At 71.0% G+C, this 27,632-nt stretch overlaps 1 protein-coding gene across 1 annotated transcript; it reads right to left on the bottom strand.

Moving 5' to 3' along the window:
• Positions 1–3,998: 3,998 nt before the first annotated feature.
• On the bottom strand, positions 3,999–27,585 carry IPO4 (importin 4). Its single transcript, XM_072849211.1, has 29 exons — positions 27,410–27,585; positions 27,231–27,317; positions 27,055–27,134; positions 26,936–26,977; positions 26,690–26,819; positions 25,234–25,413; positions 24,562–24,627; positions 24,096–24,197; positions 22,185–22,268; positions 21,041–21,208; positions 19,861–19,914; positions 19,257–19,366; positions 18,556–18,664; positions 14,358–14,475; positions 13,041–13,154; positions 11,943–12,056; positions 11,552–11,663; positions 10,976–11,084; positions 9,914–10,029; positions 9,763–9,840; positions 8,813–8,870; positions 8,622–8,740; positions 8,359–8,542; positions 8,122–8,163; positions 7,905–8,027; positions 7,596–7,807; positions 6,994–7,109; positions 4,186–4,340; positions 3,999–4,028 (listed from the first exon to the last, which is right to left on the bottom strand). Exons 1-29 carry the CDS (start codon positions 27,476–27,478, stop codon positions 3,999–4,001), a joined length of 3,081 nt encoding a protein of 1,026 aa, XP_072705312.1. The 5' UTR covers positions 27,479–27,585.
• Positions 27,586–27,632: the final 47 nt, after the last annotated feature.

The following is a 27,632-nucleotide window of genomic DNA, read 5'->3' as shown; positions in this document are numbered from 1 at the left end:
GGGGGAGCGGAAGTGTGGGGCGGGGGGCACTCGTGGGGCAGCCCCCGACCCCCGCTTCGCTGCCCCGCAGTGCTGCCGCCCCCGAGGAGCCCAGCCTGCCCCGCTGCCCCCAGGGTAGGTGCGGGCGGCCGTGGGGCGGCCGTGGGGCGGCCGTGGGGCAGAGGCCTGACGCGCTGCCCCAGGCCCCGCCCCGGCGCCGCCGCCCCCCGGCTGGACCCCCAGCCCCAGATCCCCCAGGAGGAGTCCAGGGCCCGGCTCCTGCGGCCCCGCAGCCACTGCCGGGAGCTGGTGAGAGCGGGGGACCCCCAAGTGGGGGGCGGGCCCCAAGCGGGGGCGGGCCCCGATGTGGGGGGTGGGACCCCCAAGTGGGGGGTGGACCCCCAAGTGGGGGTGGGCCCCGATGTGGGGGGCAGGGCCCCGATGTGGGGCAGACCCCCAAGTGGGAGTGGGCCCCGATGGGGGGCAGACCCCCAAGTGGGAGTGGGCGCCCAAGCGGGGGCGGGCCCCGATGTGGGGGTGGGACCCCCAAGTGGGGGCGGACCCCCAAGTGGGGGTGGGCCCCAATGTGGGGCGGACCCCCAACTGGGGGGCAGACCCCCAAGTGGGGGTGGGCCCTGATGTGGGGGGCGGGCCCCGATGTGGGGCGGACCCCCAAGTGGGGGTGGGCCCCGATGTGGGGGGTGGGCCCCGATGTGGGGGGCGGGCCCCGATGCGGGGCAGACCCCCAAGTGGGAGTGGGCCCCGATGTGGGGCGGAGCCCCAAGTGGGAGTGGGCGCCCAAGTGGGGGTGGGCCCCGATGTGGGGGGTGGGCCCCGATGTGGGGGGTGGGCCCCGATGCGGGGCAGACCCCCAAGTGGGAGTGGGCCCTGATGCGGGGCGGACCCCCAAGTGGGGGTGGGCCCCGATGTGGGGTGGACCCCCAAGTGGGAGACAGACCCCCAAGTGGGGGTGGGCCCCGATGTGGGGCGGACCCCCAAGTGGGAGACAGACCCCCAAGTGGGGGTGGGCCCTGATGTGGGGCGGACCCCCAAGTGGGGGTGGGCCCCGATGTGGGGGTGGGACCCCAGAGTGGGGGCGGACCCCAAGCGGGGCGGGCCCCGATGTGGGGTGGGACCCCAGAGTGGGGGCGGACCCCCAAGTGGGGGTGGGCCCCGATGTGGGGGGTGGGCCCCGATGTGGGGGGCGTGCCCGGATGTGGGGGTGGGCCCCGATGCGGGGCGGACCCCCAAGTGGGGGCAGACCCCCAAGTGGGGTGGGCCCCGATGTGGGGCGGACCCCAGAGTGGGGGCAGACCCCAAGTGGGGTGGGCCCCGATGTGGGGGGCAGGGCCCCGATGTGGGGCAGACCCCCAAGTGGGAGTGGGCCCCGATGTGGGGGGCAGGGCCCCGATGTGGGGCAGACCCCCAAGTGGGAGTGGGCCCCGATGTGGGGCGGACCCCCAAGTGGGGGGCAGACCCGCAAGTGGGAGTGGGCCCCGATGTGGGGCGGACCCCCAAGTGGGGGGCAGACCCCCAAGTGGGGGGCAGACCCCCAGGCGGGGGTGCCAGGCCTCGCGCCCCCAGGTGCTGCTGGAGCCGCCCCCCACGCGGCGCCGGGCGCCGGCCGAGCTGCTGCGCGCCCCCACCTGCGGTGAGCCCGGGGCGGGGGAGGGGCCCCGCCGGCCGCGCCCCGCGCCTCTCACGCCGCCCCTCCCCCTCCCGCAGGCTGGCTGCCCCCCGAGCTGCGGCGCCTGTGGGGCCGCTGCGCCCGCCCCGCCCCCCCGGCCGCCCCGCCCCCCGGAGCTGCCCAGCGAGGTGGAGGTGAGCGCCCGCCGCCCCTCCCCCCCGTCCCGCCCCTCCCCCCGCGGGCACTGAGGGGTCCCCTCCCCCCCCCAGGTGCCGCGGGAGGTGCTGGAGCCCAGCCTGCCCCCCCTGCCCTCCTGGGGTGAGTGACCCATGGGCGCCGGGCGTCCCCGCAGGGGGCTGTGGGGCGGCCGTGGGGCAGCGTGGGTCGCTGCAGGGCGGCCGCGGGTTGCTTCGGGTCGGCGTGGGTCGCTGCGGGGCGAGCGTGGGTGGCTGTGGGTCGTAATGAGGCAGCTGTGGGTCAGCGTGGGTCGCTGTGGGTCGTAATGAGGCAGCTGTGGGTCAGCGTGGGTCACTATGGGGCGAGCGTGGGTCGCTGTGGGGCAAGCGTGGGCCGCTGTGGGTCATAATGAGGCAGCTGTGGGTCGGCGTGGGTTGCTGTGGGGCAAACATGGGCCGCTGTAGGTTGCCATGAGGCTGCTATGGGGCAGCTGTGGGTCCCCGTGGGTGGCTGTGGGTCGTGATGAGGCAGCTGTGGGTCAGCGTGGGTCGCTGTGGGGCGAGTGTGGGTCGCTGTGGGTTGCCATGAGGCTGCTATGGGGCAGCTGTGGGTCCCCGTGGGTGGCTGTGGGTCATAATGAGGCAGCTGTGGGTCGCTGTGGCGCGAGTGTGGGTCGCTGTGGGTGGCTGTGGGTCAGCGTGGGTCACTATGGGGCGAGCGTGGGTCGCTGTGGGTCGTAATGAGGCAGCTGTGGGTCAGCGTGGGTCGCTGTGGGGCGAGTGTGGGTCGCTGTGGGTGGCTGTGGGTCGTAATGAGGCAGCTGTGGGTCGGCGTGGGTCACTGTGGGGCAAACATGGGCCGCTGTGGGTTGTAATGAGGCAGCTGTGGGTCAGCGTGGGTCACTATGGGGCGAGCGTGGGTCACTATGGGGCGAGCGTGGGCCGCTGTGGGGCAAGTGTGCATCGCTGTGGGTTGCCATGAGGCTGCTATGGGGCAGCTGTGGGTCCCCGTGGGTGGCTGTGGGTCGTGATGAGGCAGCTGTGGGTCAGCGTGGGTCGCTGTGGGGCGAGCGTGGGTCGCTACGGGTTGCTATGGGTCGCCGCGGGGTCGCCGTGGCTCGCTATGGGTCCTGCTGCCCCAGAGGTGACCCTGGAGACGGTGGAGGAGGAGCCCCGGCCCTGGCTGCTGCCCCCCGAGGAGCGACGGTGAGCGGGGGGAGGGGCGGGGGGAGGGGCGGGGGAGGGGCGGGGCCCCCGCTGGGGCAGCCCCTGACCTCCGACCTCCGACCTCCCGCAGGCCCCCGGCCCCCTCCCCCGCGCCGCCCGAGCTGCCGCCGCGCCCTGCCCCCTGCCGCGCTGCGCAGGTCGGTGCCCCGCCCCCCGCCCCGCCCCCCGCCGCCCCTCCCCCTCCCGGCGCCCCCCCCCCCCCCCCCTCCCCTCCCCCCAGGCTGCTGGCGGAGGCGGCGCGGCGGCCGGGGGGGGCGGAGCTGGGGGCGCTGCTGCCCCCCGGCGCCCCCCGCAGCCTGGCGGGGCGGCTCTTCTACCTCGGCCTGGGTGAGTCGGGGGCGCCCCACATCGGGGGGGCCCCGCCCCACATCGGGGGGGCGCCCCACATGGCCCCTGCCCGCCCCGCCCGGGGGCTCCCCCTGCTCCCGCCGTGGGGCTGACCCCCGCTCCCCCCGCCCCAGAGCTGTGCGGCGCCGGCTGGCTGCGCCTGGAGCAGGCCCGGCCCTACGGCCCCATCACCGTGGGGCCGGGCCCGCGCGGGCCCCCCGCCCTCCCCGCGCGGGGCGGAGGGGGCCCCTTCCCTCCCCCCCATTAAAGGCGCGCGCGGCCGCGGCCCACGGCTTTTATTGGCTCGTCCCGCCGCGCCGTCGCGCTTGCGCCGCGCTGACGTCACCACGGCGCCGTCACGCCGCTGTCGCGCTGACATCGCGCTGACGTCGCCGTCGACGCCGCTGTCGCGCTGGCGTCGCGCTGACGTCACCACGGCGCCGTCACGCCGCTGTCGCGCTGACATCGCGCTGACGTCGCCGTCGACGCCGCTGTCGCGCTGGCGTCGCGCTGACGTCACCACGGCGCCGTCACGCCGCTGTCGGCGCTGACATCGCGCTGACGTCGCCGTCGACGCCGCTGTCGCGCTGGCGTCGCGCTGACGTCACCACGGCGCCGTCACGCCGCTGTCGCGCTGACATCGCGCCGACGTCGCCCCGGCGTCAACAGGTTCCCGGGGCGTCGGCCAGGCCCTGGGGGTGGGCGGGGACGGGCTGTGAGGTCACGGGGCGGGGCTGTGATGACATCACGCGGGGGCGCAGCGTTGCCTGCGGGTACTTGGGGGCGGTGGAGGGGCGTTGGGCTGCAGTTGTGGGGCAGGGGCTGTACTCGGGGGTCGCGGGGGCTCACCAGGGCCTGGCGCAGGCGGGCGGCGCCGCTGGGGGGCAGCCGGGCCAGCCCCCCTTCGAAGGCCGTGGGGCAGCTGCCCCACACGTCCCGCAGCAGCCCCACCACTCCCGCCTCCAGCTCTGGGGGCGGGGGGCAGACGGGGGTCGGGGACCTCCCTCTGCCCCACGGTGACCCCCAAGTGCTCCCCAGCCCCACATCCCCCCTCCCGAGACCCGCAAGTGGCCCCCAAACTCCCCCCGTGCTCCCCAGCCCCACATCCCCCCATACAGCCCCCAAGTGCTCCCCAGCCCCACATCCCCCTCCCGAGACCCCTAAGTACCCTGAGACCCCCAATTACCTCCCCAGCCCCACATCGCATCCCCAGAGACCCACAAGTGGCCCCCAAACTCCCCCCGTGCCCCCCAGCCCCACATCCCCCCATACAGCCCCCAAGTGCTCCCCAGCCCCACATCCCCCTCCCAAGACCCCCAAGTGCCCCCAAACTTTCCCCAAGCACCCCACATCCACCCCCAGCCCCCAGGTGCCCCCTCCAGCCCCACATCCCCCAAATCCCCCCGACTCCCCCACGTGCCTCCCCCAGCCCCCCAAATTCCCCCCAGCCCCACACCCTCCCACCTCCCCTCCCCGAGACCCCCCGCCCCCAAGTGCCCCCCGGCCCGTACCGGGGGCAGGCGCCCGCTGCCCACCACGCTGCTGCAGGCCCGGGGCAGCTCGGCCGCGTGCTGCCGCAGCTGGGGGGACGGGGGGTTGGGGGACCCCAAAACCCCCGGGCCCCCAAGTACCCCGGCCCCACCCAGCCCCACCGGAGCCCCGGGGCCCCGAGTGCCCCACAGGGACCTGCAATCCCCAGGGCCCCCAAGTGCTCCCAGCCCCCAAGTGCTCCACAGGGGCCTTCAATGCCCCACTAAGTGCCCCCAAAATGCCCCACGGGGCCCCCAAGCGCCCCTAAGTGCCCCCAGCCCCCAGGGCCCCGTAGGGACCTTAAATCTCCCGCCAGGACCCCAAGTACCCCCCAAGTGCAGCCAGCCCCCCAAGTGCCCCATAGGGCCCCCTAAGTGCCCCACCCCAAACGCCCCCAGCCCCCGAGTGCCCCCCAGAGTCCCCAAGCACCCCCAAGTGCCCATAGGGCCCCTAAGTGCCCCCAGCCCCCCAGGGCCCTGTAGGGACCTTAAATGTCCCACCGGGGCCCCAAGTGCCCCATAGGGCCCCTAAGTGCCCCACAGGGACCTTCAATGCCCACCCAGGGCCCCCCGAGCCCCCCTAAGTGCCCCCAAAATGCCCCACGGGGCCCCCAAGCGCCCCTAAGTGCCCCCAGCCCCCAAGGGCCCCGTAGGGACCTTAAATGTCCCGCCAGGACCCCAAGTACCCCCCCAAGTGCAGCCAGCCCCCAAGTGCCCCATAGGGCCCCCTAAGTGCCCCACAGGGGACCTTCAATGCCCACCCAGGGCCCCCGAGCCCCCTAAGTGCCCCCAAATGCCCCACGGGGCCCCCAAGCGCCCCTAAGTGCCCCCAGGGCCCCCGTAGGGACCTTAAATGTCCCCCAGGCCCCCCGGCGCCCCCAGCCCCCTGCCCCACCTGGGGGGGGTCCGTGCGGTGCAGCCCCAGCAGGTACCCGAACACCGGGGGCTCCTCCGCCAGGTCCTGCCCCCGCGGCCGCGCCCCAGCAGCAGCGGCACCACCTGCCCCAGTGCGCACCAGTACGCACCAGTACGCACCAGTGCGCGCCCGTGCCCGCCCGTGCCCCCGCACCCCCCAGACGCCGCTCCCAGCGCCTCCCAGTACGCGCCGGCACTCTCGTACCCCCTCCCAGTACGCCCCAGTAACGCCCCGGTCCCCTGTACCCCCTCCCCTACCCGCCAATGCCCCTCCCAGTGCCTCCCAGTACGCACCAGTGCCTCCCAGTGCCCTCGTAGCCCCTCCCACTGCCCCCAAACCCCTCCCAGTACACACCAGTGCCCTCCCAGTGCCGCCATACTCCTTCCCAAGACCCCCCACACCTCCCAGTCCCCATGCCCCTCCCAGTCCCCTATACTCACTCCCAGTGCCCTCCCAGTCCCCCCCAGTGCCCCCATAATCCCCCCCAGTCCCTCCCAGTCCCCCCCATAACCCCCCCCAGTCCCCCCAGTGCCCCCCATAACCCCCCCCAGTCCCCCCCATAACCCCCCCAGTGCCCCCATAACCCCCCCAGTCCCTCCCAGCCCCTCCCAGTCCCCCCCCATAACCCCCCAGTCCCTCCCAGTCCCCCCAGCCCCTCCCATAACCCCCCAGCCCCTCCCAGTCCCCCCATAACCCCCCAGTCCCCCAGTCCCTCCCAGTCCCCCCAGCCCCTCCCAGTCCCCCAGTGCCCCCCATAACCCCTCCCAGTCCCCCCCAGTCCCTCCCAGTCCCCCAGTGCCCCCCATAACCGCCCCCAGCCCCTCCCAGTCCCCCCATAACCCCTCCCAGTCCCCCAGTCCCTCCCAGTGCCCCCATAACCCCCCAGTGCCCTCCCAGTCCCCCCAGTCCCTCCCAGTCCCCCCATAACCCCCCGTCCCCCCCAGTCCCCCCAGTGCCCCCCATAACCCCTCCCAGTCCCCCCAGTCCCTCCCAGTCCCCCCGTGCCCCCATAACCCCCAGTCCCCCAGCCCCTCCCATAACCCCCCCAGCCCCTCCCAGTCCCCCCATAACCCCCCAGTCCCCCCAGTCCCTCCCAGTCCCCCTCAGCCCCCCCATAACCCCCCAGCCCCTCCCAGTCCCCCATAACCCCCCCAGTCCCTCCCAGTCCCCCAGTCCCCCAGTCCCTCCCAGTCCCTCCCAGTCCCCCAGTACCAGCTGGGCTGGCAGCGCCCCCGTGCCGGGCCAGGGCACCGCAGGCGTTGTCCCTCACGCGGCCCGGCCCCTCCCGCGCCCGCGCCTGCGTCAGCACGGCCCGGCCCGGCCACGCCCTCCCGCGTCAAGGAAAAGGGGGCGGGGCGAGAGCGCGCGGGGGCGGGGCCGGGGCGGGAGGGGCGGGGCCGCGGGGGGAGGGGAGGAGCTGGGGCGGGGCTAGGGGTCAGGGAAGAGTGCTGGTGGGGGCGGGGCTGGGGCAGGAGGGCGTGGCCCGCGGGGGAGGAGCTGGGGCGGGGCTTAGTGGCTGTGGGCGGGGCTGGGGGCCAATACGGTAGTGGGGCGGGGCCGGCGCAGAAGGGGCGTGGCCGAGTAGCGGTGGTGTGGGGAGGGGCGCAGGGGGAGCTTGGGGCGGGGCTTGGCGACTGTGGGCGTGGCTAGGGGGTCGGGGAAGAGTGCTGGTGGGGGCGGGGCTGGGGCGGGAGGGGCGTGGCCGCGCGGGGAGGGGCCGGGGCTTAAAGGGCCAGGCCGCGGCGTGGGGGCGTGACAGGGCGGAGCCGGGGGCGGGGCGAGGCGCGGCGGGGAAGGCCGCGATTGGCGGATACGCGTCGAGGGCGGGGCCGGCGGCCTGGGCCAGGCGCCCCATGGCGAAGAGCGCGTTGCTGCGCACCTCGGGGTGGGGGTCGCGGGCGGCCGCCGCCCCTAGGGCGGGGCCCAGGCGGGGCAGGAAGGGCGCCACGGCCCCGCCCAGCGCCACGCCCACCTCCCCCAGCATGGCCGCCGCCCACGAGCGCTCCCCCACGCTGCGGCGGCGGCCCTGGGGGGAGGGGAGGAAGGGGGGGAGGGGTCACCCGGAGGCCGGGCCCCACCTCCCCCCACCCCTCCCCCCACGCCGGGCCCCTCCCCCTCCTCACCAGGGCGGCCAGGAGCGGGGGCAGCAGCTCCTGGAAGAGGGGGGCCAGGGCCCCGCCCAGGGCCCCGCCCAGCGCCACCAGCCCCTCCCCCGCCAGCTCCCGCAGCTCCGCCTCCGCCTCGGCCTGGGGGGGGGAGGGGAGAGAGAGGGGTGGGGGTGGGGCATGGGGGAGGGGGCCGCAGCCCCAGACCCCCCAGCGCCCCTCCCCCTGGCCCCACCTGCTCGTCATCGCCGCCGTCGGCGTCCTCCAGGCAAGCGACCTGGGGGGAGGGGAGTGCAGAGAGACCCCGCCCCCAGCCCATCCCCCGCCTCCCCTCCCCCACCCCCTTGCCCCTCCCCCAAATCCACCCCATCCCCTCCCCCTTCACCCAACCTCCCCTCCCCCGTATCCCCCTCCCCCACCCTCCCCACTCCTCCCCACCCCCTCCCCCTCCCTCCCCCCCTCCCCCTCGTACCTTCCCCTTGATGACGTCAGCCAGCAGGCGGCCAATGGGGGCCAGCAGGGCGGGGGGCAGGGCGGGGCCGGCCCCCTCCAGGACCCGCCCCAGCGCCCCCAGCGCCGCTCGCCCCCCCCCCACCGCCCCCTCCCCCGCACCCCTCCGCCAGCGCCAACAGCGCGCGCTCCAGGGGAGGGGCGGCCTGGGGGGGGAGGGGAGAGGGGGTCAGGGGGCACCGCGAGCGGGGGCCCCCCCCCCCCCCGACGTGAGGGGGGGGTCGCCCCAAAGAGGGGAGGGGAGGGGAGGGTCTCACCGTCGGTGGGGGAGGGGGGCCCCCCCAGCGCCAGGCAGAGGCTCCCCAGGGTCTCGTAGGCGGCGCAGCGAAGCCCCGCTGCGGGAGCTGTGGGGGAGGGGTGAGTGGGGGAGGGGACTGGGGGTGGGGGGGGTCTGCGGGGGGGAGGGGCATCCCCACCTGCAGCAGCCCCAGGGCGGCCTCCAGGCTGGGCTCCAGGTAGGGCAGGAAGGCGGCGCTGGGGGAGGGGACGCACCAGTGACACCAGTGGCCCCTCCAGCACGGCCGCCTGCTCCCCGCTCCCCGCCCAGTACGGCCCAGTGGCCTCCCAGTGCCCCTCGGTGCCCTCCCAGTACGGCCCAGTGGCCTCCCAGTGCCCCTCGGTGCCCTCCCAGTACGGCCCAGCAGCCTCCCGCTCTGCTCCCGGGCCCCCCTGGTGCTGCCCAGTAGCTTCCCGGTGCCCTCCCAGTACGGCCCAGTAACCCGCGGTGCTTTCCCAGTACACCCCGACAACCTCCCCGTAACTATCGGCCCCCCCGTTGCTTCCCAGTACCCTCCCAGTACGGCCCGGTGCCCCTCGGTCTCCTCCCAGTACATCCCAACAGCCTCCCGGTCTGCACGTGCGCTTCCCAGTGCTCCCCCTGCCCTCCCAGTATGGCCTAGTGCTTTCCCAGTACGCTCCAACAACCTCCCAGTCTCCTCCCAGTAACTGTCTGTGCCCCCACTGCTTCCCAGCAGCTTCCCAGTACCCTCCCAGTACGGCCCAGTGCCTCTCAGTACCCTCCCAGTGCCTCCCAGTCTCCTCCCAGTAACTGTCAGTCCCCCCACTGCTTCCCAGCAGCTTCCCAGTACCCTCCCAGTACGGCCCAGTGCCTCTCAGTACCCTCCCAGTGCCTCCCAGTCTCCTCCCAGTAACTGTCAGTCCCCCCACTGCTTCCCAGCAGCTTCCCAGTACCCTCCCAGTACGGCCCAGTGCCTCTCAGTACCCTCCCAGTGCCTCCCAGTCTCCTCCCAGGCGGCACCTGTGCTTCCCAGTGCTCCCAGTACCCTCCCGCCGTGGCCCAGTGCCCCTCGGTCCCCTCCCAGTACCCCCCAACGGCCTCCCAGTCGCTCCCAGTGCCCCCAGTTACCGGCTGTGCTCGGCCACCTCCCCCAGGGCCTCGCAGGCCTCCGTCACCTCCTGGGCGTAGGCCCCGCCCACTTCCACCCTGGGGGCGGGGCAAGGGGGTAAGGGGCGGGGCTGGGAAGAGCCCCGCCCCCCCTGCAGGCCCCGCCCCTCACTCGATAAGCTCCTCCTCCTCCTCGCTGACATCATCTTCCATCGGCTCCGCCCCTTCCTCCTCCTCCTCCTCCTCCTCCTCGAAGAGCAGGAACGAATCGGGCGCCTCCGAGTCCGCCTGGGCGGGGCAGAGGGCGGGGTCAGGCCGAGGCCACGCCCCTTTCCCCACCCCTGGGCGGGGCCGGGGGGGGGAAACGAGGGGGTTGGGGCAGAAAAAGGGGAATTCGGGGAACGAATCCGAGGAGAAACGGGCGCTTTTTGGGTAACGGGGGTGGGGTCCCCAGAGGGGGGTTGGGGTCCCCAGAGGGGGTGGGGGTCCCCAGAGGGGGGGTGGGGTCCCAGAGGGGGTGGGGGCCCCAGAGGGGGTTGGGGTCCCCAGAGGGGGTGGGGGCCCAGAGGGGGTGGGGTCCCCAGAGGGGGTGGGGTCCCCAGAGGGGGTGGAGGGTCCCCAGAGGGGGGTTGGGGTCCCCAGAGGGGGCGGGGGACCCAGAGGGGGGTGGGGTCCCCAGAGGGGTGGGGTCCCCAGAGGGGGGTGGGGGTCCCAGAGGGGTGGGGGGCCCCAGAGGGGTGGGGTCCCCAGAGGGGCGGGGGCCCCAGAGGGGGTTGGGGGTCCCCAGAGGGGGTGGGGGGCCCCAGAGGGGGGGTGGGGTCCCCAGAGGGGGTGGGTCCCCAGAGGGGGGTTGGGGGTCCCCAGAGGGGGGTTGGGGTCCCCAGAGGGGGTGGGGGCCCCAGAGGGGGTGGGGTCCCCAGAGGGGGTGGGGGTCCCCAGAGGGGTGGGGGTCCCGAGAGGGGGGTGGGGGCCCCAGAGGGGGTGGGGTCCCCAGAGGGGGTGGGGGTCCCCAGAGGGGGGGTGGGGGCCCCAGAGGGGGTGGGGGTCCCGAGAGGGGGGTGGGGGTCCCCAGAGGGGGTGGGGGCCCCAGAGGGGGTTGGGGTCCCCAGAGGGGGCGGGGGGCCCCAGAGGGGGGTGGGGGTCCCCAGAGGGGGTGGGGAGCCCCAGAGGGGGGTGGGGGTCCCCAGAGGGGGTGGGGTCCCCAGAGGGGGTGGGGGGCCCCGCCGTCACTCACCGCGGGGGGCGGGCGCCGCAGCACCCCCAGCAGGACGGGGACGACGCGGGGCAGGAGCGGCCCCATCCCCTCCCCCAGCGCCTCCGCCACCGCCCCGGCCAGCACGAACCTGGGGGAGAGAAGGGGGCAGCAAGGGGGGTGCGGGGGGGGGGATATGGGGGTCCCGGGGGCAAGAAAGGGGGCTCGGGGGGATATGGGGGTCCCAGGGAGGATGTTGGGGTCCAAGGAGGGAAAAGTGGGTCCCCTGGGGGAATACGCGGGTCCGACAGGGGATGTGGGGTCCCGGGGGTAAAGGGGGATGTGGGGGGGATGTTTGGGCTCTAGGAGGGGATATAGGGGTGCCAGGGGGGAACTCTGGGGTCCCGGGGGGGAACATGGGGGTCCTGGAAGGGATATGGGGGTCCTGGAAGGGATATGGGGGTCCTGGGGGAGATACAGGGGTCCCGGGGGGACGCTGGGTGCTGGGGGGGATACGGGTGTCCCAGGGGGACGCTGGGGGTCCCAGGGGGACGCAGGGGTCCCAGGGGGCCCTGAAAGGTGGCTGGGGGGCTACGGGGGGGTCCAGGGGTCACTCACATCACGCGCCGGCCCTCGGGCTCGTCCTCCTCCGCCGCCAGCGCCAGCCCCAGCTCCAGGGCGGCCACCAGCCCCTCCCCCGGCTCTGGCCGGCCCAGGGCCCCCAGCACCCCTGGGGGGAGGGGGGGCACCCGAGTCCACCACGGCCCCCCCACACCCCCGCCCCGGGCCCCCCCACACCGGGGGTCCCCTCCCCCCTCACCGGGTGTGTCCCCTCCCCCACACCGGGGTCCCCTCCCCCACACCGGGGTCCCCTCCCCCTCACCGGGTGTGTCCCCTCCCCCACACCGGGGTCCCCTCCCCCACACCGGGGTCCCCTCCCCTCACCGGGTGTGTCCCCTCCCCCCACACCGGGGTCCCCTCCCCCCACACCGGGGTCCCCCCGCCTCACCCAGGGCCTGCAGGCGTCGGGGCCGGCTCTCGGGGGGTCCCGGCTGCAGGAGGGGGGTCAGGGCCCCCAGGATGGGCCCCGCGTGGGGCTGGAGCTGCTCCCCGGCCGTGGAGGCTGCGGGGGGGATTGAGGGGGGTCAGGGGGTCCCCAAAACCTGGGGAGGGGGGGATGGGCGGGCAGAAACTGGGAACCCTCTGGGGGTGGCACAAGGGGGTCCTGGGGGTTGGGGGCGGAATTGAGGGTCCCTGGGGGATTTGGGGTCCCGGGGGATTTGGGGAGGAATTGAGGGGTCCCTGGGGGATTTGGGGAGGAATTGGGGCTCCCGGGGGGGTTGGGGTCCCTGGGGGACTGAGAGGTCTCCAGGGGGAGCTGGCAGGGACTTGGGGTCCCCGGGGGATTTGGGGTCCCAGGGGTATTTGGGGAGGAATTGGTGGTCCCGGGGGGATTTGGGGGGAATTGGGGTCCCAGGGGGTTTGGGGAATTGAGGGGTCCCGGGGGGATCTGGGGAGGAATTGGGGTCCCTGGGGATTTGGGGAGGAATTGGGGTCCCTGGGGGTCTGAGAGGTCTCCAGGGGGAGCTGGCAGGGACTTGGGGTCCCCGGGGGATTTGGGGTCCCAGGGGTATTTGGGGAGGAATTGGGGTCCCAGGGGGATTTGGGGAGGAATTGGGGTCCCAGGGGGTTTGGGGGAATTGAGGGGTCCCTGGGGGATCTGGGGAGGAATTGGGGTCCCGGGGGGATCTGGGGAGGAATTGGGGTCCCTGGGGGATTTGGGGAGGAATTGGGGTCCCGGGGGGTCTGAGAGGTCTCCAGGGGAGCTGGCAGGGACTTGGGGTCCCCGGGGGATTTGGGGTCCCGGGGGATTTGGGGTCCCCAGGGGATATGGGGAGAGCTGGGGGGACCGGGGGTCCCGGGGTGCTCTGAGGGTCCTGGGGAAGATTTGGGGGGTCTCAGAGAACAATTTAGGGGTCCCGGGAAAGAACTGGGGGTCCCAGGAAGGCAAACGGGTGTCCCACGCAGGGGAAGGGGGGGTCTCAAGGGGGGATTTGGGGGTCCCAGGGGAGGGTCCTGGGGGTCCCGAGGGGCTCTGGGGCCTCACCGAGGGAGTGGAGGGCGCTGAGCCCCAGCTCCACGTTCCGGGGGGGCCCCGAAGGCTCCAGCGCCCCCAAAACGGCCTCCAGCACGGCGGGCAGCCAGGGCCCCAGCCCCTCGCCTGCGACACGGCACGGCTGGGGCCCCCGGACACGGGGATCCCCCCCAGACAGGGGGTCCCCATCCCGGACGCGGGGTCCCCCCCCCAGATGCCGGGGTCCCCCCTCCCAGACATCAGGGTCTCCATCCCAGACACGGGGTGCCCCCCCCCAGACCCTGGGGTCCCCCCCTGGACACAGGGTCCCCCCTCCTGAACACCAGGGTCCCCCCCCGGACACTGGGGTCCCCATCCTGGACACCGGGGTCCCCCCCAGACCCCGGGGTCCGTCCCCCAGACACAGGGTCCCCCAGACCCCGAGGTCCCCCCCCAGACACTGGGGTCCCCATCCTGGACACCGGGGTCCCCCCCAGACCTGGGGTCCCCCCCCGGACACTGGGGTCTCCCGCCCTAAACATGGGGTCCCCTCCCCGGACACAGGGTCCCCCAGACCCTGAGGTCCCCCCCCGGACACTGGGGTCCCCCCCAGACCCCGGGGTCCCCCCCCGGACACAGGGTCCCCCCAGACCCTGGGGTCCCCCCCCGGACACAGGGTCCCCCTCCTGAACACCAGGGTCCCCCCAGACCCGGAGTCCCCCCGGACACTGGGGTCCCCGCCCCAAACATGGGGTCCCCTCCCCGGACACAGGGTCCCCCCAGACCCCGGGGTCCCCCAGACCCCGGGGTCCCCCCCAGACACAGGGTCCCCCCCAGACCCCAGGGTCCCCTCCCGGACACAGGGTCCCCCTCCTGAACACCAGGGTCCCCCCAGACCCGGGGTCCCCCCGGACACTGGGGTCCCCCCCGGACACTGGGGTCTCCCGCCCTAAACATGGGGTCCCCTCCCCGGACACAGGGTCCCCCCAGACCCCGAGGTCCCCCGGACACTGGGGTCCCCCAGACCCGAGGTCCCCCCCCAGACACTGGGGTCCCCATCCTGGACACCGGGGTCCCCCAGACCCCGGGGTCGTCCCCCCCAGACACAGGGTCCCCCAGACCCCAGGGTCCCCTCCCGGACACAGGGTCCCCCTCCTGAACACCAGGGTCCCCCCAGACCCGGGGTCCCCCAGACCCCGGGGTCCCCCCCAGACACAGGGTCCCCCCGGACACTGGGGTCCCCCCCGGACACTGGGGTCCCCATCCTGGACACCGGGGTCCCCCCAGACCCGGGATCCCCCCAGACCCGGGGTCCCCCCCAGACCCGGGGTCCCCCCCGCGGGTCCCTACCCAGGCCCTCGAGGAGGCTCTCCAGGATGTACCAGGCCTTGGGGGGGGCCCCGGGGGCCCCTTTCAGCGCCGCCAGCGCCGCGGGCAGCGCCTCCGCCGCCACCGCCCTCACCTCCGGCTGCACCAGTACGGACCAGCACGCACCAGTACGGACCAGCACGCACCAGTACGGACGGCTGCGGCCGCCCCGGCCGCCCCCCGAGTGCTCCAAGGGCCTCCCGGCACGGCCCCGGAGCCCCCCCCAGAGGGACCAGTAGAACCCAGGGCCTCCCAGTATGGCCCAGAGTCATCCTCCCAGTGCCTCCCACTATGCTCCAAAGCCCTTCCAGTATGGCCCCGGGGCCCTCCCAGTATGGCGTATGGCCCTCCCAGCGTCTCCCAGTACGCTTGAGGACCCCCCCCGTACGGCCCAGGGCCCTCCCAGCACAGATCAGGTCTGTCCCAGTATAATTTAGAACCTCCCAGTACGGCGTGTGGCCTCCCCGCATCTCCCGCTGTGGTTTAGGGCCTCCCAGTATGACCCAGGGCCCTCCCAGTGCCCCCCCAGTAAAACCCAGAGCCCTCCCAGCACAGATCAAGCCTCTCCCAGTACAATGTTAAAGCTCCCAGTATGGCGTGTGGCCCTCCCAGTGTCTCCCGCTGTGGTTTAGGGCCTCCCAGTATGACCCAGGGCCCTCCTAGTGCCCCCCCAGTAAAACCCAGAGCCCTCCCAGCACAGATCAAGCCTCTCCCAGTACAATGTTAAAGCTCCCAGTATGGCGTGTGGCCCTCCCAGCGTCTCCCACTACGGTTTAGGGCCTCCCAGTATGACCCAGGGCCCTCCCAGTGCCCCCCCAGTAAAACCCAGAGCCCTCCCAGCACAGATCAAGCCTCTCCCAGTACAATGTTAAAGCTCCCAGTATGGCGTGTGGCCCTCCCAGTGTCTCCCACTACGGTTTAGGGCCTCCCAGTATGACCCAGGGCCCTCCTAGTGCCCCCCCAGTAAAACCCAGAGCCCTCCCAGCACAGATCAGGTCTGTCCCAGTATAATTTAGAACCTCCCAGTACGGCGTGTGGCCTCCCCGCATCTCCCGCTGTGGTTTAGGGCCTCCCAGTATGACCCAGGGCCCTCCCAGTGCCCCCCCAGTAAAACCCAGAGCCCTCCCAGCACAGATCAAGCCTCTCCCAGTACAATGTTAAAGCTCCCAGTATGGCGTGTGGCCCTCCCAGTGTCTCCCACTACGGTTTAGGGCCTCCCAGTATGACCCAGGGCCCTCCCAGTGCCCCCCCAGTAAAACCCAGAGCCCTCCCAGCACAGATCAAGCCTCTCCCAGTACAATGTTAAAGCTCCCAGTATGGCGTGTGGCCCTCCCAGTGTCTCCCGCTGTGGTTTAGGGCCTCCCAGTATGACCCAGGGCCCTCCCAGTGCCCCCCCAGTAAAACCCAGAGCCCTCCCAGCACAGATCAAGCCTCTCCCAGTACAATGTTAAAGCTCCCAGTATGGCGTGTGGCCCTCCCAGTGTCTCCCACTACGGTTTAGGGCCTCCCAGTATGACCCAGGGCCCTCCCAGTGCCCCCCCAGTAAAACCCAGAGCCCTCCCAGCACAGATCAGGTCTGTCCCAGTATAATTTAGAACCTCCCAGTACGGCGTGTGGCCTCCCGCATCTCCCGCTGTGGTTTAGGGCCTCCCAGTATGACCCACGGCCCTCCCAGTGCCCCCCCAGTAAAACCCAGAGCCCTCCCAGCACAGATCAAGCCTCTCCCAGTACAATGTTAAAGCTCCCAGTATGGCGTGTGGCCCTCCCAGTGTCTCCCACTACGGTTTAGGGCCTCCCAGTATGACCCAGGGCCCTCCCAGTGCCCCCCCAGTAAAACCCAGAGCCCTCCCAGCACAGATCAAGCCTCTCCCAGTACAATGTTAAAGCTCCCAGTATGGCGTGTGGCCCTCCCAGTGTCTCCCACTACGGTTTAGGGCCTCCCAGTATGACCCAGGGCCCTCCCAGTGCCCCCCCAGTAAAACCCAGAGCCCTCCCAGCACAGATCAGGTCTGTCCCAGTATAATTTAGAACCTCCCAGTACGGCGTGTGGCCTCCCCGCATCTCCCGCTGTGGTTTAGGGCCTCCCAGTATGACCCAGGGCCCTCCCAGTGCCCCCCCAGTAAAACCCAGAGCCCTCCCAGCACAGATCAAGCCTCTCCCAGTACAATGTTAAAGCTCCCAGTATGGCGTGTGGCCCTCCCAGTGTCTCCCACTACGGTTTAGGGCCTCCCAGTATGACCCAGGGCCCTCCCAGTGCCCCCCCAGTAAAACCCAGAGCCCTCCCAGCACAGATCAAGCCTCTCCCAGTACAATGTTAAAGCTCCCAGTATGGCGTGTGGCCCTCCCAGTGTCTCCCACTACGGTTTAGGGCCTCCCAGTATGACCCAGGGCCCTCCTAGTGCCCCCCCAGTAAAACCCAGAGCCCTCCCAGCACAGATCAGGTCTGTCCCAGTATAATTTAGAACCTCCCAGTACGGCGTGTGGCCTCCCCGCATCTCCCGCTGTGGTTTAGGGCCTCCCAGTATGACCCAGGGCCCTCCCAGTGCCCCCCCAGTAAAACCCAGAGCCCTCCCAGCACAGATCAAGCCTCTCCCAGTACAATGTTAAAGCTCCCAGTATGGCGTGTGGCCCTCCCAGTGTCTCCCACTACGGTTTAGGGCCTCCCAGTATGACCCAGGGCCCTCCCAGTGCCCCCCCAGTAAAACCCAGAGCCCTCCCAGCACAGATCAAGCCTCTCCCAGTACAATGTTAAAGCTCCCAGTATGGCGTGTGGCCCTCCCAGTGTCTCCCACTACGGTTTAGGGCCTCCCAGTATGACCCAGGGCCCTCCCAGTGCCCCCCCAGTAAAACCCAGAGCCCTCCCAGCACAGATCAGGTCTGTCCCAGTATAATTTAGAACCTCCCAGTACGGCGTGTGGCCTCCCCGCATCTCCCGCTGTGGTTTAGGGCCTCCCAGTATGACCCAGGGCCCTCCCAGTGCCCCCCCAGTAAAACCCAGAGCCCTCCCAGCACAGATCAAGCCTCTCCCAGTACAATGTTAAAGCTCCCAGTATGGCGTGTGGCCCTCCCAGTGTCTCCCACTACGGTTTAGGGCCTCCCAGTATGACCCAGGGCCCTCCCAGTGCCCCCCCAGTAAAACCCAGAGCCCTCCCAGCACAGATCAAGCCTCTCCCAGTACAATGTTAAAGCTCCCAGTATGGCGTGTGGCCCTCCCAGTGTCTCCCACTACGGTTTAGGGCCTCCCAGTATGACCCAGGGCCCTCCTAGTGCCCCCCCAGTAAAACCCAGAGCCCTCCCAGCACAGATCAGGTCTGTCCCAGTATAATTTAGAACCTCCCAGTACGGCGTGTGGCCTCCCCGCATCTCCCGCTGTGGTTTAGGGCCTCCCAGTATGACCCAGGGCCCTCCCAGTGCCCCCCCAGTAAAACCCAGAGCCCTCCCAGCACAGATCAAGCCTCTCCCAGTACAATGTTAAAGCTCCCAGTATGGCGTGTGGTCCTCCCAGTGTCTCCCACTACGGTTTAGGGCCTCCCAGTATGACCCAGGGCCCTCCCAGTGCCCCCCCAGTAAAACCCAGAGCCCTCCCAGCACAGATCAAGCCTCTCCCAGTACAATGTTAAAGCTCCCAGTATGGCGTGTGGCCCTCCCAGTGTCTCCCACTACGGTTTAGGGCCTCCCAGTATGACCCAGGGCCCTCCCAGTGCCCCCCCAGTAAAACCCAGAGCCCTCCCAGCACAGATCAAGCCTCTCCCAGTACAATGTTAAAGCTCCCAGTATGGCGTGTGGCCCTCCCAGTGTCTCCCACTACGGTTTAGGGCCTCCCAGTATGACCCAGGGCCCTCCCAGTGCCCCCCCAGTAAAACCCAGAGCCCTCCCAGCACAGATCAAGCCTCTCCCAGTACAATGTTAAAGCTCCCAGTATGGCGTGTGGCCCTCCCAGTGTCTCCCACTACGGTTTAGGGCCTCCCAGTACGACCCAGGGCCCTCCCAGTGCCCCCCCAGTAAAACCCAGAGCCCTCCCAGCACAGATCAAGCCTCTCCCAGTACAATGTTAAAGCTCCCAGTATGGCGTGTGGCCCTCCCAGTGTCTCCCGCTGTGGTTTAGGGCCTCCCAGTACGACCCAGGGCCCTCCCAGTGCCCCCCAGTACAGCCCCCAGCCCTCCCAGCGCGGCCCAGTACCTGCAGGCACTCGGCCAGGCTGCGCAGGGCGAAGGCGGCCGCTCCCCGCACGGAGGATTCGGGGTCCCCCAGCCCCCCCCGCAGCACCCCCAGCGCCGGCCCCAGGTACCTGGGGGGCAGCCGGGGGTGGGAACCCGAAACCCCAGCTCCCCCAAAATCCCCCACGTCCCCCGAATCCCAAAACCCCCAACCCTCCCCCAAAATCCCCCAAAATCCCCGACCCCCCAAATATCCCCAAACAGGCGATGTACCCCGCAGCACCCCAAAAATCCCTAAACCCCCCAAATTCACCCCCACCCGCCCCAAACCCCTCACCCCCTCCAACCCCTAAAATTCACCCCAAAACCTCTCAAATCCCCCAAATCCACCAAACCTCCCCGGCCCCCCAAAGGGGCCGAGCGCCCGAATCCCCCTCAGAACCCCCAAAATCCCCCACAGCACCCCCAAAATCCCCTGAAATCGCCCCAAAGCAAAGCCCCCACGAACCACGCCGACCCCCGAAAAGTCCCCCAAAGTTACAAAACCTTCGAAACCTGCAGCTCCCCCCCCACATCCCCCCAGGACCCCAAAATCCACTGAATCCCCCCAAAGTCCCCCCCAAACACAGCGAGAGCCCCCAAACCCCAGGACCCCCCGAACCCCCTGAAGTCCCCCCAAAAGTGGTCCGCACCCCCCGGGACCCCCAAATGGGGGGGTCTCACCGTCGCCGCAGGGGCTCCCCGCACCCCTCCGCCAGCGCCCCCAGCGCCAGCAGCCCCCCCTTGCGGGCACCCGCCCGGGGGCTCCCCCAAACCTGCTCCAGCAGCGGCAGCTGGGGGGGGAGAAAAGGGGGGGTCGGGGCACCCCCAAAACGGGGGCACCCCAAACCCAGAGCCCGCAGTGACACCCCCTTCCCAGGGACCCCGTGGGGACCCCAAAACCTCCCAGGGACCCCTGAACCCCCACGGACCCCCAAATACCCCAGGGACCCCACCCCCCCAGGAATCCCCCCAAATAGCCCCGTAACCCCCAAGGGCCCCCCTCCCCCACGGACCCCAAAACCCCGGGGACCCCCAAATATCCCATAGGAGCTGCAATACCCCCCGGACCCCCAAACCATACAGGGACCCCCAAACCCCGGGGACCCCCAAATATCCCATAGGAGCTGCAATACCCCCCGGACCCCCAAAACCATACAGGGACCCCCAAACCCCGGGGACCCCCAAATATCCCATAGGAGCTGCAATACCCCCCGGACCCCCAAAACCATACAGGGACCCCCAAACCCCAGGGACCCCCCCAAATCCCCGGGCCCCCAGACCCCACCAGCTGCTGGAGAAGCTTTTCGGGGGGCAGCCCCACGGCCAACGCGTCCAGGGCCTGCGGGAAACGGGGGGGTCAGGGGGGCCCCGAAGGCCCCGGGGACACCCCCCCAAAACCAGGGGCTCTCCTGAAACTGGAGAAATAACCCCAAAATGGGGGGGGGCCACGGACAGAGCCCCCCGAAATGAAGAGCAGTCTCCAGAAATGGGGAAAGGCCCCCAAAATGGGGGCCCCGCCCCCAGATCGAGCAAAAATCCCCCCGAAAAAGAGGAAGACGCCCCAAAAGCGAGGACAGAGCCCTGGCAGCCAGAGCCCCCAAAATGCAGAAATTACCCCAAAAGCGACCCCCCCGCCCCCGGGGAAAAAGCCCCAAAGTGGGGAAGGGACCCCAAAAATGGGGAAAATCCCGCTAAAATAGGGCTCCAAAAAGGAGAAAAACTCTCCCCAAAAAAGGAGAAAAGCTCCAAGGGCCAGGCAGGACTCCCCGAACACGGCGAAACTCCCCCAAAACGAGAAAAACGTCCCCGAAAACAGCGGAAAGTTTGAAAAAACGGGGCAAATCCCCGCCAAAGAGGGAAAAGCTGCCAGGAGGAGGAACGGGCTCCAGAAGGAGAAACCCCCGGGGAAGAGCAGCCCCCGGGCAGAACGGGGGAGGGCTCCCCAGAACGGGGGAGGGCTCCCCAAAATGGGGGAGGGAACCCCCCAGAACGGGGGAACCCCCCAAAATGGGGGAACCCCCCAAAATGGGGGAGGGCTCCCCAAAACGGGGGAGGGCTCCCCAGAACGGGGGAACCCCCCAGAACGGGGGAACCCCCCAAAACGGGGGAGGGCTCCCCAAAACGGGGGAACCCCCCAAAATGGGGGAACCCCCCAAAACGGGGGAGGGCTCCCCAGAACGGGGGAGGGAACCCCAGAACAGGGGAACCCCCCAAAACGGGGGAGGGCTCCCCAAAACGGGGGAACCCCCCAGAACGGGGAAGGGAACCCCCCAAAACGGGGGAGGGCTCCCCAGAACAGGGGAACCCCCCAAAATGGGGGAACCCCCCAAAATGGGGGAAGGCTCCCCAGAACAGGGGAACCCCCCAAAACGGGGGAAGGCTCCCCAAAACGGGGGAACCCCCCAGAACGGGGCAGAGCACCCGGAGCCCGGGAAGGGGACCCCCGCGCCCCTCCCCCCGCTGACCTGGGCGGCGGCGTGTCGGGGGCTGGGCCCCCCCCGGCCCTCGCCCCCCCCTTCCTCCTCCTCCTCCTCCTCCTCCTCGGGGTCGGGGCGCCCGGGACGGGGCTCGGCGCAGAGCGGGGCCAGGAGCCCCCCCAGGACGGGGGCCAGCAGGGCCCCCCGCAGCAGCGCCTGCACCAGAGCCGCCCAGTACGGACCAGTGAGCCCCAGTACGGGCCAGGGCCCCCCATGCATCCCAGTACGGACTGGTGACCCCAGTATGGGCTAGGGCCCCCCATGCATCCCAGTACGGACCAGTGACCCCCAGTACGGGCTAGGGCCCCCCAGTGCATCCCAGTACGGACCGGTGACCCCCAGTATGGGCTAGGGCCCCCCATGCATCCCAGTACGGACTGGTGACCCCCAGTATGGGCTAGGGCCCCCCCCAGTGCATCCCAGTACGGACTGGTGACCCCCAGTACGGGCTGGGGCCCCCAGTGCATCCCAGTACGGACCAGTGACCCCCAGTACGGGCTAGGGCCCCCCCAGTGCGTCCCAGTACGGACCGGTGACCCCCAGTACGGGCTAGGGCCCCCAGTGCATCCCAGTACGGACCGGTGACCCCCAGTACGGGCTAGGGCCCCCCAGTGCATCCCAGTACGGACCAGTGAACCCCAGTATGGGCTAGGGCCCCCCGTGCATCCCAGTACGGACCGGTGACCCCCAGTACGGGCTAGGGCCCCCAGTGCATCCCAGTATGGACCGGTGACCCCACTACGGGCTAGGGCCCCCCGTGCATCCCAGTACGGACCAGTGACCCCCAGTACAGGCTAGGGCCCCCCAGTGCATCCCAGCACCCTACCGGTACACCCCACTCACCTCCCAGCACCCTCCAGTATGGCCCAGTGCTCTCCCAGCACCCCCCAGTACAGCCCAGTGCCCTCCCAATGCCCTCCCAGTACATCCCAGTGACTCCCCGTATGACTCAGACCCCCCCAATTCCCTCTGACTCCCCAGTATATCCCAGTGCTCCCCAGCGTGACCCAGCGCCCCCTTAACACCCTCCCAGTACGGCCCAATGCCCTCTCCAGCACGCCCAAGTGCCCCCCACTGTATCCCAGTGCCTCCCAGTGCCCTCCCAGTACACCCCAGTGCCCTCCCAGCTCACCTTGGGGCGCTTCTGGGCCAGGAAGGTGACGGTGGCCAGAGCCCTCACCCGCACGGCGTCGCCCCGAGACTCGTCCCCCCCCACCTGCGGGCCCCGACGCCGGGTCCCTCGGATGCCGGGGTCCCCCCGGGCACCCACGGGACCCCCAAGGACCCACGGGACCCCCAAGGACCCAGGGGACCCCCAAGGACACCCAGGGGACCCCCCCAGATGCCCGGGTCCCCCTGGACACCCACGGGACCCCCAAGGACCCATGGGACCCCCCGGGCACCCACGGGACCCCCAAGGACCCACGGGACCCCAAGGACACCCAGGGGACCCCCAGATGCCTGGGTCCCCCAGGCACCCACGGGACCCCCAAGGACCCACGGGACCCCCGGGCACCCACGGGACCCCCCAGATGCCTGGGTCCCCCCAGGCACCCACGGGACCCCCAAGGACACCCACGGGACCCCCAAGGACCCACGGGACCCCCAAGGACACCCAGGGGACCCCCAGATGCCTGGGTCCCCCGGCCACCCAGGGGACCCCCAAGGACCCACGGGACCCCCCAGATGCCCGGGTCCCCCAGGCACCCACGGGACCCCCAAGGACCCACGGGACCCCCAAGGACACCTGGGACCCCCAGGCACCCAGGGGACCCCAAGGACCCACGGGACCCCCAGATGCCCGGGTCCCCCAGGCACCCACGGGACCCCCAAGGACCCACGGGACCCCCGGGCACCCAGGGGACCCCCAAGGACCCACAGGACCCCCAAGGACCCACAGGACCCCCCAGATGCCTGGGTCCCCCAGGCACCCACAGGACCCCCAAGGACCCATGGGACCCCCAAGGACCCACGGGACCCCCAAGGATACCTGGGACCCCCGGGCACCCAGGGGACCCCCCAGATGCCTGGGTCCCCCGGGCACCCACGGGACCCCAAGGACCCATGGGACCCCCAAGGACACCTGGGACCCCCAAGGACACCCAGGGGACCCCAAGGACACCCAGGGGACCCCCCAGATGCCTGGGTCCCCCTGGGCACCCACGGGACCCCCAAGGACCCAGGGGACCCCCCGGGCACCCATGGGACCCCCCCAGATGCCCGGGTCCCCCCAGGCACCCAGGGGACCCCCCAGGCACCCACGGGACCCCCAAGGACCCACAGGACCCCCAAGGACCCACGGGACCCCCAGATGCCTGGGTCCCCCAGGCACCCACAGGACCCCCAAGGACCCATGGGACCCCCAAGGACCCGGGGACCCCCGGATGCCTGGGTCCCCCGGGCACCCACGGGACCCCCAAGGACCCACGGGACCCCCAAGGACACCTGGGACCCCCAAGGACACCCAGGGGACCCCTCCAGATGCCCGGGTCCCCCTGGGCACCCACGGGACCCCCAAGGACCCATGGGACCCCCAAGGACCCGGGGGACCCCCCGGATGCCTGGGTCCCCCGGGCACCCACGGGACCCCCAAGGACACCTGGGACCCCCAAGGACCCACGGGACCCCCAAGGATACCTGGGACCCCCGGGCACCCAGGGGACCCCCAGATGCCTGGGTCCCCCGGGCACCCAGGGGACCCCCAAGGACCCACGGGACCCCCGGGCACCCAGGGGACCCCCAGATGCCTGGGTCCCCCGGGCACCCACGGGACCCCCAAGGACCCACGGGACCCCCAGATGCCTGGGTCCCCCGGGCACCCATGGGACCCCCAAGGACCCACGGGACCCCAAGGACACCCTGGGACCCCCCGGGCACCCAGGGGACCCCCCAGATGCCTGGGACCCCCAGGCACCCACAGGACCCCCAAGGACCCATGGGACCCCCAAGGACCCGGGGGACCCCCCGGGTGCCTGGGTCCCCCCGGGCACCCACGGGACCCCCTCGGGACCCCCCGGATGCCTGGGTGCCCTCCCGGGGTTACCTGAAGGCAAAGGTCAAGCAGAGGTCGAAGGTGAGGGGTCACGGCGGCAGGGTCGGCCTCCAGGAACTCGTCCAACACCTCCAGGGCCTCGGCCCCCCGCTCCTGGGGGGAACCCCAAGTTTTGGGGGGGGGTCCCCAAAACCACCGAGAGCCCCTGAAACCCCCAAACCCGCCCCAAATGCCCCCAAACCGCCCTTGAAACGGCCTGGGGCACCCCGAAACCCACCCGCGCACCCCAAAACAGCCCCAAATACCCCAAAACGGCCCAGGGAGGGGCCCAAAACGGCCCAAGTTGTCCCCAGGCACCCCCAAAACAGCCCAGGGAACCTCTGGGGAGCCTTGAAACCACCAAAAAAACCCCAAAATCCTTTAAGGCTGCCCCAGAGCCACCCCAAAATGGCTCCAGATCCCCCCAAAACGGCCAAGAGCCCCCCAAACACCCTGCGCGCGCCCCCCCCCCATGCACCTCGTCGGCGTCGAGCAGCTCCTTCAGGGCTGTCAGGATGTCGGGGAGCAGCGACCGCAGCAGCTCCTGGGGGGGGGAGGGTAAAAAAGGGGGTTTGGGGGGCCCCGAAACCGGGGGGGGGGGGGGCCTGAAACCACGGCGGGGCACCCCAAACCCCCCTGCGCCTGAAACGGATCTTCCTGGGTCTAAAAATGGCTGGGTTTGGCCTTCAGAATCGCCACTTCAAGGCGCCGTTTTGGGGGTTCAGGAGGTGCTGGGGGGAGCCACGAAACCACCGTTTTGGGGTGTGAAACCGCTATTTTGGGGAGGCACGAACCCGCTGTTTTTAGAAGCCCTTTGCAGCACAAAAGCGTAATTTCAGGCAAACACAAAAACCATCGCTTCGGGGGAACCTGAAAACCACCGTTTTGGGGGCCCCAAACCCACCGCTCCGGGGTTCCTTGAAACTGCCATTTGAGGGGCGCCCCTACACCCATTCTGGGGCTGAAAATTGCCATTTCGGGAAGCCCCAACCCACCGCTCTGGGGGGGACAAGACCGCAGCCCTGGGGCTCCCCAGACCCCTCCTTTTGGGGCTCAGAGGATCCTTTTGGGGATCCCCGAAACTTCCATTTACTGGGGGGACTCGAAACCGCCGTTTGGGGACGCACGCCCCGAAACCGCCGCCGCTCACCGTGTGGGTGTTCCCCAACATGGCCGCCAGGCCCCCCAGGGCCCGCAGCCCGTAGGCCATGGGGCCGGGGGGCACCCCGGGAGCGAGGGCCCCCCGACACAGGGCGGCCAGGGCGGGGCCGTGGGGGGCCAGGGCTTGGGGGGCCGACTCCAGCGCCGCGCTCAGCACCAGCAGGGCCGCCTGGGGAGGGGGGCAAAACGGGGCTGGGGGACTCGAAACCGCCCTTTGGGGGCCCACGGGACAAGGAGGGGGCTCGAAACCACCGTAAACGGCCCCCCCCCCTACCACCCAACCCCCTTCCACGCCATGGAGGGACTTTAGGGGGGCAAAATGGGGCTGGGGAGCCTCGAAACCGCCCTTTGGGGGCCCAGAGGAAAAGAAGGAGGCTTGAAACCACCGTTAATGGCCCCCCTCCCTACAAACCGCCCCCCTTCAGTGTCATAGAGAAAATTTGGGGGGAGGAAATGGGCTCTGGGGAGCCTCGAAACCGCCCTTTGGGGGCCCACGGGACAAGGAGGGGCTCGAAACCACCGTATACGGCCCCCCTCCCTACCAACCAACCCCCTTCCACGCCATGGAGGGACTTTAGGGGGGCAAAATGGGGCTGGGGAGCCTCGAAACCGCCCTTTGGGGGCCCAGAGGAAAAGAAGGAGGCTTGAAACCACCGTTAGTGGCCCCCCTCCCTACAAACCACCCCCCTTCCGTGTCAGAGAAAATTGGGGGGGACGAAATGGGCTCTGGGGAGCCTCGAAACCGCCCTTTGGGGGCCCAGGGGACAAGGAGGGGGCTCGAAACCACCGTATACGGCCCCCCTCCCTACCAACCAACCCCCTTCCACGCCATGGAGGGACTTTAGGGGGGCAAAATGGGGCTGGGGAGCCTCGAAACCGCCCTTTGGGGGCCCAGAGGAAAAGAAGGAGGCTTGAAACCACCGTTAATGGCCCCCCTCCCTACAAACCCCCCCCCCTCAGTGTCAGCGAAAATTGGGGGGGAGGAAATGGGCTCTGGGGAGCCTCGAAACCGCCCTTTGGGGGCCCACGGGACAAGGAGGGGGCTCGAAACCACCGTATACGGCCCCCTCCCTACCAACCAACCCCTTCCACGCCATGGAGGGACTTTAGGGGGCAAAATGGGGCTGGGGAGCCTCGAAACCGCCCTTTGGGGGCCCAGAGGAAAAGAAGGAGGCTTGAAACCACCGTTAGTGGCCCCCTCCTACAAACCGCCCCTTCAGTGTCATAGAGAAAATTTGGGGGGAGGAAATGGGCTCTGGGGAGCCTCGAAACCGCCCTTTGGGGGCCCACGGGACAAGGAGGGGGCTCGAAACCACCGTATACGGCCCCCCTCCCTACCAACCAACCCCCTTCAGTGTCATGCCGGGCATTTGGCGGGGCAAGACGGGGCGTCGGGAGCCTCGAAACCACCGCCCCGGCCACCCCAGGGTGGGGAGCACCCTTACCTCCTGGCGGGGGGGCTGGGGGTCACGGGCCGCCCCCTGCACCCAGGTCCCGAGGGGTCCCCACGCGCTGAGCCCCCCCCGGCGCAGCACCAGGGCCCCCAGTTGGGCCAGGGCCACCGTCACCGCGTGCCTGGGGAGGGGGACAAGGGCTCGGGGGGGGGGCTGGAAGCCACCAAGGGGTGGGGGTGGGGTGTTGACCCCCCCCCCCCCACCTGGGGGGACCCCCAAACCGCCGCCCCCACTCACTCCGTCTCCCGCTCCAAGGCTTCGCACAACAGCGCCGGGAGGCTGCGGGGGCGTGGCAGATGTTAGCCCCGCCCTCTCCCCCGGCCGGCCCCGCCCCCCGCCCCGCCCCCCGCACCCACCTCTGGCGCAGGGCGGGGTCCAAGCGCCGCCATCGCCCCAGCAGCCGCCGGCGCAGCAGCACGGCCGCCAGCTGCCGGACCTGGGGGGGGACACGGGCGGGGCGTCGGGGGCTGCCCGAACCGCCCGGGGCGGGGGGAGCCCCGAAGCCGCCCGGGGGCACAGGGAGGGGCCGCACCTGCGGGCGGGGGGCGGCGGTGAGGAGGAGGCCGAGGCGGGCGGGGGTCTGGGGGTCGGCGAAGGCCTCGCGGAGGCGGGCGGTGGCCTGGGGCGGGGGGGAGAGCGGTCAGTGGGGAGGGGCCCCGGCTCCCGCCCCCCCCCCGGTCCCCCTCCGCCCCGGGCCCGGGTGCCCGTTACCCGGCGGATAACGTCGCTGTCGGGCTCCAGCAGCTCGGCGAGGAGCTGCTCCAGGTCGGGCGCCGCCATTTTGGGGGGGGAAAGGAAGAAAGAGGGCGGAGCGCCGGAAGGGGCGGAGCCAAAAGCCCTTCTGGCCGCCCGGAGGACTCGCCGCTCGCTGGTTCCGCCGCTCGCTGGCGCGCTTAAACGGGCGACGCCGCCACCGCGGCGCTGTTAAAGGGGC

The sequence above is a fragment of the Ciconia boyciana genome, unplaced genomic scaffold (assembly GCF_034638445.1).
Source record: "Ciconia boyciana unplaced genomic scaffold, ASM3463844v1 HiC_scaffold_38, whole genome shotgun sequence".
Classification (NCBI taxonomy): domain Eukaryota; kingdom Metazoa; phylum Chordata; class Aves; order Ciconiiformes; family Ciconiidae; genus Ciconia; species Ciconia boyciana.
The sequence above is the reverse complement of the archived record's forward strand: the minus strand, read 5'-3'. Positions and strand labels throughout refer to the sequence as shown.

Bases quoted from the DNA above. Each gene is read 5' to 3' on its own strand.
- IPO4 (XM_072849211.1), bottom strand. From the start codon at position 27,478: ATGGCGGCGCCCGACCTGGAGCAGCTCCTCGCCGAGCTGCTGGAGCCC. The intron at 11,085-11,551 runs GTGAGTGACCCC...TCTCTCCCCCAG, and splicing joins CCCGAGGGCCGGCGCGTGAT to GTTCGTGCTGGCCGGGGCGG. The intron at 10,030-10,975 runs GTGAGTGACGGC...TGCCCCGCCCAG, and splicing joins TGCGGCGCCCGCCCCCCGCG to GCGGACTCGGAGGCGCCCGA.